An 18,132-nucleotide genomic window follows, 5' to 3' on the forward strand; every position below is an offset into this window, starting at 1 on the left:
GCTTACTATGTGCAGAGCACTGTACTAAGCGCTTGGGAAGTACAAATTGGCATCTATTAAGTGCTTACTATGTGCAAAGCACTGTTCTAAGCACTGGGAAGTTTACAAGGTGATCAGGTTGTCCCATGGGGGGCTCACAGTCTTAATCCCCATTTTCCAGATGAGGGAACTGAGGCCCAGAGAAGTGAAGTGACTTGCCCGAAGTCACACAGCTGACAATTGGCAGAGCCGGGATTTGAACCCATGAACTCTGACTCCAAAGCCCATGCTCTTTCCACTGAGCCACGCTGCTGCTTCTCTTTTACAGATGAGGGAACTGAGGCACAGAGAGCTAAGTGACTTGCCTGAGGTCACACAGCAGACAAGAGGCGGAGCTGGGATCAGAACCCACGTCCCTCCGACTCCCAAGCCCGGGCTCTATCCACTAGGCCATCTCCCCCTTCTAGACCGTGAGCCTGTTGTCGGGCAGGGACCGTCTCTATATGTTGCCGACTTGGACTTCCCAAGCGCTTAGTACAGTGCTCTGCACACAGTAAGCGTTCAATAAATACGATTGAACGGATGAACTGAGCAGCCGCCTACGTTCCAGAAGCCACCGGCAGGAACGGATACGACTGGCTTGCAGAGGCACGAGGCCAAAAAATTCCCGGAATTCAGTTCCCTTTTTACTCCCGTCCGGTGTGGCCCGCCGCCCCCAAACCCAATCACCGAGCCACTCGGGACGCTGAACACATTTTTATTAGGAAATTGCTGCTTCGCGACACCCACCCCACCCCGACCGTGATTCCGGAGACGGCGGGCTCGAAGTCCGACGCGCAAATCGTGATTCCGTCTCTCTGTGCTGACCGGCGCCTGCTCAGGCCGGGCACTGCCCCCTTTGACCCTCCACCCCAGTGTTTCCCAGTGGCTGCCGGTTACCGGCACGATCCGGCCCCCGGCAATCCCGCCGGGACTATTAAATAGAAGCAACCGACTGGCACTTTCATCCCAACGCTTGTCAGCTTAGGGAAGGAGGCGGCTACGGGATCCCGTGCCGGGGAGGAGAGGCCCAGGGCGACGTGCGGAGAAGTGAGAGCACGATGGCAGCCCGGTGGGCAACGACTACGTGACAATCGCGTCGGCCGGCCCCCGGGAAGGAAGGCCGGCCTCCGCCGGAGGTCCAGGTGGTCCTTCCGACGCGTCCCTCAGCCGAGGGAAGGCTCGAACCGTGGGCTGCGCTGTCCTGGCCAGGTGCCGAGAGAGTGGAGGGCTCCTCCGGGAGGCGTCCCCCACCTGCCCGGGTCCACTGCCACAACCGGGGGGGGGGGGGGGAGCCTTGGAGATGACGTTAAAACACCAGATTAAAATTCCTCTCCACCCCTAATAAAAAGACACTTGGGGCCTCGCGATCGGTGGACGTCAAGAAGACACGCGTGGCTTTAAGGGACAATCCGATCCCAGAGGAAGATCGGTCAGGGGGCAGCGGAGGGAGGAAGGGAAGGAAGCGTTGTGGGGGGTCATGGAGCTGAAGCAAGGAACTCCAGGAAGTCACCATTCCCACCGGGACACCACTTCCCTCCTCCAGTGCAGAACAGAGGGGTGGAATCCGCGCCCACCCTGGTGATCCCAGAGGCTGCCACGTCTCTGCCCCGGGATATTCCGGGAAGAGGAATCCCTTCTTCGGACGGGTGTCCAGCTTGAACCAGGGGGCCGGTGGGTGGGAGGGGATGTTCTCCCGAGGAAGCCGGGCCCCAGCCGGCCGCCCTGCCCTCCACCCAGCCCTCTGGCCAAGAAGCAGGGGTGGGAGGCTCCGGCTGCGGTCCCCCCGGCTCCTCAGCCGCCCGGGGTCACCTCGTCGGCGTCGGCTGCAGGCGCCCGCTTGGCCTCTCCGGGCTCTAGGTCAGTTTCTCTCGCTGGATCTGGTAGTAACAGGCCTGGGGGAGACACGAGCAGACAGTCAAATTGTGAGAGGCTTCCTGAGGCTGGTAGGTTGAAGGCCAACGTGGGGGGCGCGGGGCGGCACTGGGGTCACCCCCCTTGCTCCACCCGGGGCAGCGACGCTGACTGCCCGGGGGCGGGGGGCGAGGCCCCTCACCCGTGACCCTGGAAAGCCGGGGGTCACTGAACCTCCCAGATGGTGGAGAGCAGCAGTGGAGGGGGCCAGACGGACGGGCACACACACGGATAGCCACATCGGAGCGGGAACCGAACGGGGAATCGATTGCCCTCATCCTCCCTCGTGGCCGAGGGCCCGGGGGGTCAGTCGGGAGAGCAGCCAAGCGGATCTCAGCCCCGAACCCCAGCCCCAGAGGACAGCGAGCCCCAAATGACCCACAGGTGGGCAGAGGCCCCTCTGGCCCCTCGCCCACCGCCCCGAGCCGGGCGGGGAAGGGTCCGCGGTGGGCACAAGCTCGGCAAGGGACGGGGCCCGACCTTCAAGGTGGTGAACATGATGCCCTGCTCCCCGTGCTGCAGGTAGGGGTCCATTAGGTCCTCGATCAGGTGGACTTCCGAGCCCAAATTGCGGATTCTGCGGGAGGGAAAGACTCACATCAGCCCCGAGGCCGGACCGTCCCCCACGGTCTGGGACCCCCGGGGCCGTGGGAGCAGAGAAGCCCGGCCCCATCACGTTCTCCTCATTTCCAGGGAGACCGAAACCTCATGTCTGCTTTGCCCACTGGATGGTCAGTCCCACCTATGGTACGCACGCCGTAAACTACCAAGGGCAAAGGTCCAGCTGAGGCTGTGGGATGATGGGACGCACCAGGAACCATCTCAGAACCCAAATCAACCAACAATGAGGCATCCTATGGGCCGATGGGATGCTCTGGGATCTGTCTTGGAATCCAACCTGAGAATCGGCCACCCCTTGTGCTGATGGCATGGGCAGGAGCCATCTCAGACCCCGACTGGCAGCATCGGACCGTCTGAGGGGAGATTTACTCTTCAATCCCATCCACAGTTAATGCCCAAGCGCCAGCCGGACGGCCTTCTCCTGGGCCTCGGGGCCCCCCAGGCGTCCCCGATCGGATCCGAGGCCGACTTCCTTCTGTCCGGGCCGCCCACCTGGCCCGGAGGACCACGTAGAGGAACACGGGAAACAGGTCGTCCATGGACCACAGGAAGTCTTCTCGGAGCCACGCCAGGACGCTCTGAGAGATCTCCTCGAAGGTCTGCTGGATCACCTTCAACTTGTCCGACGGAGTAAAGGTCGTGCTGCCGAGACGGACGCAGAGGAAGATGGCGAGGCGGGCGCACAGACAGGTGACGCAGAGATAAGGAAACTCAGAGACAGATGACAAAGACACAGTGATGAAGAGACAGGTGAAAGAGAGACAAACGGAGAGACAGAGATGGAGAGGCAGACAGAGACAGATGGAGAGACAGACAGGGCTCCCTTCAAAGCCCTACTGAGAGCTCACCTCCTCCAGGAGGCCTTCCCAGACTGAGCCCCCTCCTTCCTCTCCCCTTATTCCCCCTCCCGATACCCCCTGCCTTACCTCGTTCCCCTCCCCACAGCACCTGGATATATGTTTGTACAGATCTATTACTCTATTTTACTTGTACGTATTTATTCTATTTATTTTATTCTGTTAATATGTTTGGTTTTGTTGTCTGTCTCCCCCTCCTAGACTGTGAGCCCGCTGTTGGGTAGGGACCGTCTCTCTATGTTGCTAACCTGTACTTCCCAAGCGCTTAGTACAGTGCTCTGCACACAGTAAGCGCTCGATAAATGCGACTGAATGAAAGAGACAAGCAGATCAGCAGCCAGGAAGGGTTAGGTTTCCCTTCCGGGTTCTGGGTTCTCCGCCCCAGAGCCCCCAGCCGAATCGAGGGTCTTGAGGGACGGTTCCCGCGTCCCCCCCCGGCCACCTCTGTGGCCACCGGCCCGGGCACCCGTCCAGCCGCCCTCAGCCCGGCCGAGTTACCTGATCTGCTGCAGACACTCCACCGCGGAGGCAAAACAGGCCTCCTTCGTGGTCGGCTGCACCTGCGCCAAGGAGATTCGGGCGGGTAAGGGCCACAGGAGAGGCAGGCCGCCCCGCCAGACCAGCCAACGCTCCTCCGCCCCGGCGCTCCTGACCGCGAGGGCATTTCCGGCCCGAGGACCCCCAGCCCCTAAGCATCAGGGTCGACACCCCCGGGCCCGGTACCCGGCGCAGACTGGGCACCGGCCTGGGTGACCACACAGCCGTCCTCGAGGAGGGTACGGTCTAACGGGGGAGTCTCAGAGACAGCGAGGGGTGTACTTCCCAAGCGCTTAGTACAGTGCTCTGCACACAGTAAGCGCTCAATAAATATGATTGATTGATTGATTGATTGACGATAGCTACAAACCAAGATAAGGCTCCGGCCAATCCATCTATTGTGAGGGAGGTGGGGGAGAGTACTGGGGCTGGGCCCCTGTTGGAGGAAGAGGAAGAGGACAGGGAGAAAGAGGAGGGCGAGGAAGAGGGAGAGAAGGGGCAGGGGGAGAAGGCTTTCTCAAAGGCCTCCAAAGGAGCAGAGGGAGTGTCGCCATCGGGCCGCCTGCAAGGAGGTCTTCCCCGGAGGAATGCAGATTGCCAGCTGGACCCACGGCTGGACCTGGGCTTGGCTCATGTCCGGGGCAACACCAAAACCCCCTGCCCACCTCCTGGGCACCCGGACCACTGGGCACCCCGCCGTACCTTTCTGCTGTCTCCGAGGAGCGACACGTTGTCAGGCCAGAACTTCCTGTAAGAGAGAGCCCACGGGGTCTGCAAGTTACTGACAGGTCAAGCTCTCCTACTATCCCGACTGGATGACTGCATCGGCCTCCTCTCTGATCTCCCCTCCTCCTGTCTCTCCCTACTTCAGTCTATACTTCATGCTGCTGCCCGGATAATCTCTGTACAGAAACACTCTGGGCATGTCGCTCCCCCTCCTCCAAAATCTCCAGTGGCTGCCTGTCAACCTACGAATCAAGCAAAAACTCCTCACTCTTGACTTCAAGGCTGTCCATCCATCCAACCCCTCGCTCCCTCCTACCTCACCTCCCTTCTCTCCTTCTCCAGCCCAGCCCGCACCCTCCGCTCCTCTGCCGCCGCTAACCTCCTCACTGTACTTGGCTCTTTCATTCGTTCAATCGTATTTATTGAGCGCTTACTGTGTGCAGGGCACTGTACTAAGCGCTTGGGAAGTCCAAGTTGGCAACATATAGAGACGGTCCCTACCCAACAACAGGCTTACAGTCTAGAAGGGGGAGACAGACCACAAAACAAAACAAGTAGACAGGTGTCAATACCATCAGAATAAATAGAATTATAGCTATATATACATCATTAATAAAATTAATAGAATAGTAAATATGTACAAAGCCTGTCCCGCCGTGGACCCCCAGCCCACGTCATCTCCCTGGCCCGCAATGCCCCCAATCCCTCTGCCCATCCGCCAAGCTCGCTCTCTTCCTCCCTTCAAAGCCCTGCTGAGAGCTCCCCTCCTCCAGGAGGCCTTCCCACACTAAGCCCCCTTTATCCTCTCCTCCTCCTTCCCTTCCCCACAGCACTTGTAGATATTTGTACAAATTTATCACTCTATTTTACTTGTACATATTTACTATTCTATTTATTTTGTTAATGACGTGCATAGAGCTTTAATTCTATTTGTTCTGACCATTTTGACACCTGTCTACATGTTTTGTTTTGTTGTCTGTCTCCCCCTTCTAGACCGTGAGCCCGTCGTTGGGTAGGGACCGTCTCTATACGTTGCCGACTTCATTCATTCCATCGTATTTATTGAGCGCTTATTGTGTTCCCAAGCACTTAGTCCACTGTCTGCACACAGTAAGCGCTCAATAAATACGACAATGAATGAATGAATGAAAGGTCGCTGCTCGCAGCCGCGTCTGCCGCCCTTTACAACGCTATCTGCGGTAACAGGTTCATTCATAGAGAAGCAGCGTGGCTCAGCGGAAAGAGCCCGGGCTTGGGAGTCAGAGGTCATGGGTTCAAGTCCCGACTCCACCACTTGTCAGCGGTGTGACTTTGGGCAAGTCACTTAACTCCTCTGTGCCTCGGTTACCTCAACTGTAAAACGGGGATTAAGACTGTGAGCCCCACGTGGGACAACCTGCTCATCTTGTAACCTCCCCAGTGCTTAGAATAGTGCTTGCACATAGTAATCGCTTAATAAATGCCATTATAATAATTATTATATTATAATATAATTATAATTATAATTTTATAATAATATATCATATTATTATATTATAATATTATATTGTTATTGTTATTATTATTATTATTACGGGATGTACACACGGCCTCTCCCAGCACAAGCAGGGGGGATGGTTTCCGAGGAGCAGATGCGACACGGTCCGTACCCACCCCCGAAAGGGCCCTAATCGATCCCTTAAGAGAAGCAGTGTGGCCTAATGGATAGAGCGCGGTAATCCCAGCCCCACCAAATGTCTGCTGTGTGATCTGGAGAAACTCAAGTCACTTCTCTGGGCCTTAGTTACCTCATCTGTCAAATGGGGATTAAGACTGCGAGCCCCACAGAGACAGTCCCTCTCTGTGTCCGACCCAATTTATCTGCATCCACCCCAGCCCTCAGAACAGTGCCTGGCACACAGTAATAATAATAATAATAATGATGGCATTTATTAAGCACTTACTATGTGCCAAGCACTGTTCTAAGCGCTGGGGAGGTTACAAGGTGATCAGGTTGTCCCACGGGGGGCTCACAGTCTTAATCCTCATTTTCCAGATGAGGTCACTGAGGCACAGAGAAGTGAAGTGATTTGCTCAAAGTCACACAGCTGACACTTGGCGGAGCCGGGATTTGAAGCGCTTAACAGATGCACAATCATTTTAATACAGTTCCTGGCACATAGTAAGCACTTAATAAATACCATAATTATTATTATTGAATACCTGCCGCTTGCAGGGTGCTCAGTAGAGCGGTAGTGGGGGCATCTATTTATTTATTTTATTTGTACATGTTTATTCTATTTATTTTATTTTGTTAATATGTTTTGTTTTCTGTCTCCCCCTCCTAGACTGTGAGCCCACTGTTGGGTAGGGACCGTCTCTATATGTTGCCAACTTGGACTTCCCAAGCGCTTAGTCCAGTGCTCTGCACACAGTAAGCGCTCAATAAGTACGATTGAATGAATGAATCTATAGAGCTGTCCTTTGGGCGCAAAGACGAAGGAGCCCCTGATGGGGAATTCATCTCCGCTGAGGGGGAGGGTGCTGACCCAGATGGCCGACATGGGACACCCCCAGTCCCGGCTGTATCGTGTGCACACACAAATACTGTGTGTTAGAGAAGCAGTGTGGCTCAGTGGAAATAGCCCGGGCTTTGGAGGACTCGTTAGTATGTTTGGTAGTGTTGTCTGTCTCCCCCTTCTAGACTGTGAGCCCGCTGTTGGGTAGCGACTGTCTCTATGTGTTGCCGACTTGTACCTCCCAAGCGCTTAGTCCAGTGCTCTGCACACAGTAAGCGCTCAATAAATACGATTGATTGATTGATTGATTTGGAGTCAGAGCTGATGGGTTCAAATCCCGACTCCGCCACTTGACAGCTGTGTGACCTAGGCCAAGTCACTTAACTTCTCTGGGCCTCAGTTCCCTCATCTGCAAAATGGGGATGAAGACTGTGAGCCCCCCCGTGGGACAACCTGATCTCCTTGTAACCTCCCCAGTGCTTAGAACAGTGCTTTGCACATAGTAAGCACTTAATAAATGCCATCATTATTATTATTATTAGTGTCGGCTGTGTGACCTTGGGCAAGTCACTTAACTTCTCTGGGCCTCAGTTACCTCATCTGTAAAATGGGGGTTAAAAAAAAATGTGAGCCCCCCCATGGGACAACCTGATCACCTTGTAATAATAATAATAATAATAATAATAATAATAATAATAATGGTATTTGTTAAGTGCTTACTATGTGCAAGGCACTGTACTAAGCGCTGGGGAGGATACAAGGTGATCAGGTGGTCCCATGTGGGGCTCACAATCTTAATCCCCATTTTACAGATGAGGGAACTGAGGCCCAGAGAAGTTAAGTGACTTGCCCAAAGTCACACAGCTGACGAGCGGTGGAGCCGGGATATGAACCCACGACCTCTGACTCCCAAGCCCGGGCTCTTTCCACTGAGCCACACTGCTTCTCTAACTTCCCCAGGGCTTAGAACAGTGCTTTGCACAGAGTAAGTGCTTAACAAATTACCATCATTATTATTATTATACTGTCCCTCGTTGTCAGTCAGTCAATCAACTGTATTTATGAAGCGCTTACTGTGTGCACTGGACCGTACTAAGCATTTGGGAGGTTCTCTGCCCACCCTCGTTGAGTCGTTGGCGTCGTCGGGGTGTGAAGACTCCGGCCCCGCTTCCGGAAACTACCCCCGGAGAGACTGTCTCTATATATTGCCAATTTGTACTTCCCAAGCGCTTAGTACAGTGCTCTGCACATAGTAAGCGCTCAATAAATACGATTGATGATGATGATCTGTGCAACCTTGGACTTCACCGGGGCCAAGGATGGCTATCAGGACGGGTTCACGCCCCCGCAAGCCCACGACCAACCCTTCCCCACCCGCCGGTCCAAAAGCCCGACAGGAGACGGGCTCCCCGCACCCCCGGATCCCTCCCCGAGATCAGAAACTGGACCCTTTCGCGGACGGCCTCGCAGAGGAATGGTTTTTCCAGCGGGGCGGATTCTGGGATTTGGACCGCGGGCTCACCGCTGCACTCCCAGGAAGCTGAGGAGCGCCGTGTCGGGCTGCTTGTTGAGGCGCAGGACGCATTCCCAGTAGGCGTCTTCCTCCCGCTCGTTGTCCAGGGCGTACAGCGTGAAGAGCGGGGGGTAGAGCCGAGGCAGCAGCACGGGAAGCAGCAGCCCGGAGCTCGTCACCACGTAGCTGCGGAAACGAGGGAAGCACGGATACCGGCGGGAGGGACGGTCAGTGCCTCCTCCAGGAGGCCTTCCCAGACTGAGCCCATTCCTTCCTCTCAATCAATCAATCAATCGTATTTATTGAGCGCTTACTGTGTGCAGAGCACTGGACTAAGCGCTTGGGAAGTACAAGTTGGCAACATATAGAGGCAGTCCCTACCCAACAATCAATCAATCAATCAATCAATTGTATTTATTGAGCTCTTACTGTGTGCAGAGCACCGGACTAAGCGCTTGGGAAGTCCAAGTTGGCAACATCTAGAGACGGTCCCTTCCCAACAGTGGGCTCACAGTCTAGAAGAAACAGGCACAGAGAAGTGAAGTGACTTGCCTGAGTTCAACCAGTGGGCAAGTGGTGGGATTAGAACCCAGTGCTTAAACCAGCATTTGACACATAGTGAGTGCTTAACAAATACCTTTTAAAAACAAAACAAAAAAACCCCCAAACAACCCCCAAAAAACCCGGGTAATGTGACAGCAACCCCTGAGCAAGCACTGGTCCTGGCCTGCCGCTTCCCGTCCAAGCCCCACAGCACTTTTTTTTAAAATCGTATTTATTAAGCGCTTACTATGTGCAAAGCACTGTTCTAAGCGCTGGGGAAGTTACAAAGTGATCAGGTTGTCCCACGGGGGGCTCGCAGTCTTCACCCCCATTTTACAGATGAGGTAACTGAGGCCCAGAGAATAATAATAATAATGATGATGACGATGATAATGGCACTTGTTAAGCGCTTACTATGTGCAAAGAACTGTTCTAAGCGCTGGGGGGGATACACGGTGATCAGGGTGTCCCATGGGGGGGCTCACAGTCAATCCCCATTTTACAGATGAGGTAACTGAGGCACAGAGAAGTGAAGTGACTTGCCCAAAGTCACACAGCTGACAAGTGGCGGAGCCGGGATTTGAACCCATGACCTCTGACTCCAAAGCCCGAGCTCTTTTCCACTGAGTCATACTGCTTCTTATGTCTGTCTCTCTAATTTATTTATTTCGATTAATATCTGTCTCCTCATCTGGACTGTAAGCTTGTCGTGGGCAGGGAATGAGTCTGTTGATTGTTATATTGTACTCTCCCAAGCGCTCAGTACAGTGCTCTGCACACAGTAAGCACTCAACAAATATCGACTGAGTGACTGCCTTGTCATCAGCTCTTCCGTTCATTCATTCATTCGCTCGTATTCATTAAGCACTTACTGGGCGCAGAGCGCTGGACTAAGCGCTTGGGAAAGTACAGTGGCTCAGTGGAAAGAGCCCGGGCTTTGGAGTCAGAGGTCACGGGTTCAAATCCCAGCTCTGCCACTTGTCAGCTGTGTGACTTTGGGCAAGTCACTTCAATCAATCAATCGTATTTATTGAGCGCTTACTGTGTGCAGAGCACTGTGCTAAGCGCTTAATACACTTCACTTCTCTGGGCCTCAGTTCCCTCATCTGGAAAGTGGGGATTAAGACTGTGAGCCCCCCGTGGGACAACCTGATCTACGTGTAACCTCCCCAGCTCTTAGAACAGTGCTTTGCACATAGTTAAGCGCTTAATAAATGCCATTATTATTATTATTATTATGTCTCCTCATCCGGACTGTAAGCTTGTTGTCGGCGGGGAATGCATCTGTTGACGGTTATATTGTACTCTCCCAAGCGCTCAGTACAGTGCTGTGCACACAGTAAGCGCTCAACAAATATAGACCGACTGACTCGTCGTCGGCTCTTTCATTTATTCATTCATTCATTCATTCAATAGTATTCTGAGTGACTGACTCGTCGTCGGCTCTTTCATTCATTCATCCATTCATTCATTCAATCGTATTCTGAGTGACTGACTCGTCGTCGGCTCTTTCATTCATTCATCCATTCATTCAATCGTATTCTGAGTGACTGACTCGTCGTCAGCTCTTTCATTCATTCATCCATTCATTTATTCATTCAATCGTATTCTGAGTGACTGACTCGTCGTCGGCTCTTTCATTTATTCCTCCATTCATTCATTCAATCGTATTCATTAAGCACTTACTGCGCGCAGCGTACTGGACTCAGTGCTTGGGAAAGTACAACAGAGCAATAAAGAGGGACAATCCCTGCCCACAGTGAGCTCACACTCTCTATTTATTTATTTATTTTACTTGTACATTTCTATCCTATTCATTTTATTTTGTTGGTATGTTTGGTTCTGTTCTCTGCCTCCCCCTTTTAGACTGTGAGCCCACTGCTGGGTAGGGACTGTCTCTATGTGTTGCCAATTTGTACTTCCCAAGTGCTTAGTACAGTGCTCTGCACATAGTAAGCGCTCAATAAATACGATTGAGAGGGAAGGGAGACAGATATCAGTACAAAGAAATAAAACGACAGTGCTGTGGGGCGGTGAGATGGGGGAGAGGAAAGGGAGGAAGTCAGGGCGACGCGGAAGGGAGTGGGAGACGAGGAAAAGTGGGATGGAGTCAGGGAAGGCCTCCTGGAGGAGACGGGCCTTCGGTAAGGCTTCGAAGTAGGGGGACAACGCCCGCGTCCTCCTTACTCTTCACTACTCCCATGGGGTCCTCTCCCTCACGTACCCCGGCTCTGGGGATTCGGATCTGGAATCGGCTCTGCCCGGGCAGAAGGATTTCCGCTCCGGTGGGACGCTGGAGGAGAGTGGAATCGTGCTGCCCTCCTCGGGAAGGTCGGGAAACAGGAACCTACGGAAGAAAAGCCCGGATTATCCCCCCAGCCAAACGGAGGAGGGGTGTCTTTCGGACACTCGGGAAAGGAGGCGGTCGTCAATAAGTGGACCGACCGATCGACGGTATTTAACGCGTGCTTCCTCCGGACTGAACTGATGCTCCTGGGAGAGTGCAACACAGTAAGCCTAAGCGATCCCTTCCCACAGAGAGCTTACGATCTAACAGGAGAGCTTACGGACTATTAATCCATCAATCAATCGTATTTATTGAGCGCTTACTGTGTGCAGAGCACTGTACTGAGCGCTTGGGAAGTACAAGTTATCAAGAATTGCGGCACGGATGTTAATAATAATAATTGTGGCGTTTACGTGTTTCCTCCGTGCCAAGCCCTGTACAACGCGCAGGGGGAAGATCCAAGATAATGAGGTCCCACAGGGGACTCTCAGTCTAAGTAGGGAGGAGAATGGGCATTGAATGCCCAATCTGCGGATGAGGAAACTGAGGCCCGGAGCGGTGATGTGATTTGCCCCAAGTCACCAAGCAGGTCCGTGGTGGAGCAGGGATTGGAACCCAGGCCCTCTGGCTCCCCAGCCCGTGCTCTTCCTGGCAGGAGGGTGCTTACTATGTGCAGCCCTTGGGAGAGTACGATAGGTATGGTTTCTGCCCTCAAGCAGGGGAACTGGGCATGAAAATAAACTTGGTTTTCCCTCCTCCACTCACTATGTGCTTCGCTTTCACTCAGTCGTATTTATCGAGCACTTACTGTGTTCAGAGCACTGTACTAAGTGTTCAGAGCACTGTACTAAGCGCTTGGGAAAGCACAATACGGCAATAATGACAATTCCTTCCCACAAAGAGGCAACTTGTACTTCCCAAGCGCTTAGTACAGTGCTCTGCACGCAGTAAGCACTCAATAAGAGCTCACCTCCTCCAGGAGGCCTTCCCAGACTGAGCCCCTTCCTTCCTCTCCCCCTCGTCCCCCTCTCCATCCCCCCCATCTTACCTCCTTCCCTTCCCCACAGCACCTGGATATCTGTATATATGTTTGTACATATTTGTTACTCTATTTATTTATTTTACTTGTACATATCTATTCTATTTATTTTATTTTGTTAGTATGTTTGGTTTTGTTCTCTGTCTCCCCCTTTTAGACTGTGAACCCACTGTTGGGTACGGACTGTCTCTATATGTTGCCAACTTGCACTTCCCAAGCGCTTAGTACAGTGCTCTGCACACAGTAAGCGCTCAATAAGTACGATTGATGATGATGATGAATAAATACGATCGATTGATTGATTGTCGTGTAGGGACCGTCTCTATACGTTGCCAACTTGTACTTCCCAAGCGCTTAGTACAGTGCTCTGCACACAGTAAGTGCTCAACAAATACGACTGAATGAATGGCTAGCGCACTGGACTTGTAGTGACGACCGAGCGATTCAAAGGTTGTGGGTTCAAATTCCACCACAGTCGGTTTATTTTTTCTTCTGGACTGTGAGCCCGCTGTTGGGTAGGGACCGTCTCTATACGTGGCCAACTTGGACTTCCCAAGCGCTTAGTCCAGTGCTCTGCACAGAGTAAGCACTCAACAAACATGACAATGAATGAATGAATGAAACAGCAAGCACTCAATAAATGCGATTGAATGAATGAATGAAACAGTGAGCACTCAATAAGTGCGATTGAATGAATGAATGAATGAAACAGTAAGCACTCAATAAATGAGACTGAATGAATGAATGAATGAAACAGTAGGCACTCAATAAATGCGATTGAATGAATGAATGAATGAATGAAACAGTAAGCACTCAACAAATGCGATCGAATGAATGAAAGAATGACTGCACACAGTAAGCACTCAACAAATACGACAATGAATGAATAAATGAATGAATCGGGGATCACCAGGTGCCTCCCACCGGGCATCAGGGATCACCGGGCACCAACCAGTGGGCACTGGGATCACTTGGTACCCACCGGGCATCAAGGATCATGGGGCACCCACCGGGCAGTAAGCCCTCAATAAATACAATTGATTGATTGATTGATTGATTGATTGACCCCAGGGCAGCAGGGAAGGCCAGCCAGCAGGGCCCCCGGACCGCCGAACCCGTACCTGACAAGTTGGAAGATGCGCTTCAGGTAGGACTGGATCTCTCTGACCGCCTCCTGCAGTAATCGCCGGTTGGCCCCCACGCCCACGTAAGTCATCCTGTACACTGCCACCAGGGTCTCTACTAGGTGCCCCAGAGGGTGCAGGGGGGTGTCGCAGGCCTGGAGTGCGGGCGGGGGGGAGGAGAAGGATGGTCAAGTGGGCAACCAGCGGAGATTTCCCCCCCAAATCCCTCTCACCCCTCCAAGGCTGAGGTCTGGCAGGGCCAAACAGCTGGCAGAGAAGCAGCCTGGCCCGGGGGACGGAGCTCGGGCCTGGGAGTCTAAAAGTCATGGGTTCTAATCCCGACGCCGCCACGCGTCGGCTCGGAAAGCTTAAGTGACTTGTCCGAGGCCACACACACAGCAGGCTGGGGGCAGAGCTGAGATCTGAACCCAGGTCCTCCGCCTGCCCCCCACCTGCCCTCCTTAATAATAATAATAATAATAATACTAATTTTGGTATTTGTTAAGCGCTTACTATGTGCAAAGCACCGTTCTAAGTGCTGGGGAGGATACAAGGTGATCAGGTTGTCCCGTGTGGGGCTGACAACCTGACAATCTTAATCCCCATTTTACAGATGAGGTCACTGAGGCACAGAGAAGTGAAGTGACTTGCCCAAAATCAAACAGCTGACAAGTGGCGGAGCCGGGAGCAGAGCTGAGATCTGAACCCAGGTCCTCCGCCTGCCCCCCACCTCCCCGATGCCTCCCCTCCTTAATAATAATAATAATAATAATAATAATTTTGGTATTTGTTAAGCACTTACTATGTGCAAAGCACTGTTCTAAGCGCTGGGGAGGTTACGACATAATCAGGTTGTCCCATGTGGGGCTCACAATCTTAATCCCCATTTGACAGATGAGGTCACTGAGGCACAGAGAAGTGAAGTGACTTGCCCCAAATCAAACAGCTGACAAGTGGCGGAGCCGGGAGCAGAGCTGAGATCTGAACCCAGGTCCTCCGCCTGCCCCCCACCTCCCCGATGCCTCCCCTCCTTAATAATAATAATAATAATAATAATAATTTTGGTATTTGTTAAGCACTTACTATGTGCAAAGCACTGTTCTAAGCACTGGGGAGGTTACGACATAATCAGGTTGTCCCATGTGGGGCTCACAATCTTAATCCCCATTTGACAGATGAGGTCACAGAGAAGTGAAGTGACTTGCCCAAAGTCAAACAGCTGACAAGTGGCGGAGCTGGGAGCAGAGCTGAGATCTGAACCCAGGACCTCTGTCTGCCCCCTACCTCCCCGATGCCTCCCCTCCTTAATAATAATAATAATAATAATTTTGGTATTTGTTAAGTGCTTACTACGTGCAAAGCACTGTTCTAAGCACTGGGGAGGATACAAGGTGATCAGGTTGTCCCACGTGGGGCTCACAATCTTAATCCCCATTTTACAGATGAGGTAACTGAGGCACAGAGAAGTGAAGTGACTTGCCCAAAGTCACACAGCTGACAAGTGGCGGAGCCGGGATTTGAACCCCTGACCTCTGACTCTCAAGCCGGGGCTCTTTCCACTGAGCCACGCTGCTTCTCCTTCCTTCATTCATATTTATTTGTACGGATTTATTACTCTATTTTATTTGTACATATGCATTCTATTTATTTTATTTTGTGAATAAGTTTTGTTTTGTTCTCTGTCTCCCCCTTCTAGACTGTAAGCCCGCTGTTGGGTAGGGACCGTCTCTGTATGCTGCCAACTTGTACTTCCCAAGCGCTTAGTCCAGTGCTCTGCACATAGTAAGCGCTCAATAAATACAATTGAATGAATGAATGAATTTATTAAGCGCTTACTGCATGCAGAGCACTGTACTAAGCACTTGGGAAAGTATCATACAAGAATAAATAGTGACTTTCCCTGCCCGTAGCGAGCTCACAGCGTAGATGGGGCCCACTCTCCGGCTCTGGGGAACTTTTCCTCGACAAGAGCTGGGAGCCGGCCCAGCCCTGTAATTCATTCATTCATTCATTCAATTGTATTTACTGAGCGCTTACTGTGTGCACAGCACTGTACTAAGTGCTTGGGAAGTCCAAGTTGGCAACATCTAGAGACGGTCCCTACCCAACTGTGGGCTCACAGTCTAGAAGGGGGAGACAGACAACAAAACATATTAACAAAATGGAATAAATATGTACAAGATAAATAAATGTGTACAAACATATATACATATATTCATTCATTCAAGGCACTGTACAAAGCGCTGGGGTGGATACAAGCAAATCATGTTCATTCACTCATTCAATTGTATTTATTGAGCACTTACTGTGTGCAGAGCACTGTACTAAGTGCTTGGGAAGTACAAGTTGGCAACATCTAGAGACGGTCCCTACCCAACAGCGGGCTCACAGTCTAGAAGGGGGAGACAGACAACAAAACATGTTAACAAAATAGAATAAATAGAATAAATATGTACAAGTAAGATAAATCAATGTGTACAAATATATATACATATATTCATTCATTCAAGACACTGTACAAAGCGCTGGGGTGGATACAAGCAAATCATGTTCATTCATTCATTCAATGGTATTTATTTATTCATTCATTCATTCATTCAATTGCATTTATTGAGCGCTTACTGTGTGCAGAGCACTGTACTAAGCGCTTGGGAAGTCCAAGTTGGCAACATCTAGAGACGGTCCCTACCCAACAGCGGGCTCACAGTCTAGAAGGGGGAGACAGACAACAAAACATATTAACAAAATAGAATAAATAGAATAAATACGTACAAGAGAAATAAATGTGTACAAACATATATACATATATTCATTCATTCAAGGCACTGCACAAAGCGCTGGGGTGGATACAAGCAAATCATGTTCATTCATTCATTCAATTGTATTTATTCATTCATTCATTCAATTGTATTTATTGAGCGCTTACTGTGTGCAGAGCACTGTACTAAGCGCTTGGGAAGTCCAAGTTGGCAACATATAGAGACGGTACCTACTCGACAGTGGGCTCACAGTCTAGAAGGGGGAGACAGCCAACAAAACATATTAACAAAATAGAATAAATATGTACAAGTAAGATAAATAAATGTGTACCAACATATATATATTCATTCATTCAAGGCACTGTACAAAGCGCTGGGGTGGATACAAGCAAATCATGTTGGCTACGGTCCCCGTCCCACATGGGGCTCACGGTCTCAATCCCCTTTTTACAGATGAGGTAACAGGCACAGAGAAGTGCAGTCACTTGCCCAAGGTCACACAGCACACAAGTGGAGGAGCCACAACTGGAACCCATGACCTTCTGATTCCCATGCCCGTGAAGTGGCTCAGTGGAATGTGCACTTAGCTTTAATTCTATTTATTCTGACGACTTGATTCCTGTCCACGTTTTGTTTTGTTGTCTGTCTCCCCCTTCTACACTGTGAGCCCGTTGTTGGGTAGGGACCGTCTCTCTATGTCGCCGACTTGTACTTCCCAAGCGCTTAGTACAGTGTGCTCTGCACACAGTAAGCGCTCAATAAATACGATTGAATGAATGAAGGAATGAAAAGTCACTTCACTTCTCTGTGCCTCATCTGTAAAATGGGGATTAAGACCGTGAGCCCCACGTGGGACAACCTGATCACCTTGTATCCCCCTCAGCACTTAGAACAGTGCTCGGCACATAGTAAGCGCTTAACAAATGCCATCATTATTATTATTATTATTACTCCATGCTGCTTCCTGCCTGCTGTCGCTTAGCTTAAGCGTCCTGCCCAAAGTGGGAGCCCGCTGGATAACGGAAGTAGAAGAAGCAGCGTGGCTCAGCGGAAAGAGCCTGGGCTTTGGGGCAGGAGGTCGTGGGTTCGAATCCCAGCTCTGCCACGTCTGCTGTGTGACCTTGGGCAAGTCACTTCTCTGAGGCTCGGTTACCTCATCTGTAAAATGGGGATGATGACTGTGAACCTGATCACCTTGTATCCCCCCAGTGCTTGGCACTTAGTAAGCGCTTAACAAATGTCATTATTATTATTATTATTAAGGGGACTGCTGCAGTAAGCGCTTAACAAATGCCATTATTATTATTATTATCATTATCATTATTATTATTATTATTATTATTATTATTATTATTATTATTATTATTATTAAGGGGACTGCCCCATCGCCTGGGGTCCCCAGATTCCAGATACCTCCTCCCCCGCCATCCTGCCCGTCGGCTTCCCCGGGCCCCGGTGATTCCAGCCTTGCCCGCCGCCTTACCTTCATTAGATACCTCTTGATGTCTTCGTATTTCTCCACCGTGAAGGCCCCGCCGTGCTGCGGGATGAATTCCAAACTCTCCAGCGTCTGGGTGTGCGAACGACTTAGGATCTCGGGGCTGAAACGAGGGGAGGGGCGGCCCCGGGGCCCCGCCACCACCGACGCTCAGCTCGGGGCCGCAGCGCCCGGCTCCCCGGCCTGACGGGGCGAGGC

The 18,132-nt window shown here is 51.5% G+C and overlaps 1 protein-coding gene across 1 annotated transcript in view; it reads right to left on the bottom strand.

The window, feature by feature from the left end:
* Positions 1-1,307: 1,307 nt before the first annotated feature.
* The window catches only part of ALS2 (alsin Rho guanine nucleotide exchange factor ALS2), a 148,344-nt gene continuing 131,519 nt past the window's right edge, over positions 1,308-18,132 (bottom strand). Inside the window, exons 26-34 of the mRNA XM_038748910.1 lie at positions 17,920-18,037; positions 13,675-13,832; positions 11,452-11,574; positions 8,694-8,870; positions 4,650-4,695; positions 3,909-3,970; positions 3,046-3,195; positions 2,413-2,509; positions 1,308-1,913 (exon numbers count right to left, since the gene is read on the bottom strand). Of these exons, the coding sequence (XP_038604838.1) occupies positions 1,875-1,913; positions 2,413-2,509; positions 3,046-3,195; positions 3,909-3,970; positions 4,650-4,695; positions 8,694-8,870; positions 11,452-11,574; positions 13,675-13,832; positions 17,920-18,037 (970 nt within the window). The 3' untranslated portion in view covers positions 1,308-1,874. The remainder of the gene's footprint in view (positions 1,914-2,412; positions 2,510-3,045; positions 3,196-3,908; positions 3,971-4,649; positions 4,696-8,693; positions 8,871-11,451; positions 11,575-13,674; positions 13,833-17,919; positions 18,038-18,132) is intronic.

Source organism: Tachyglossus aculeatus, chromosome 7 (genome assembly GCF_015852505.1).
Source record: "Tachyglossus aculeatus isolate mTacAcu1 chromosome 7, mTacAcu1.pri, whole genome shotgun sequence".
NCBI lineage: Eukaryota > Metazoa > Chordata > Mammalia > Monotremata > Tachyglossidae > Tachyglossus > Tachyglossus aculeatus.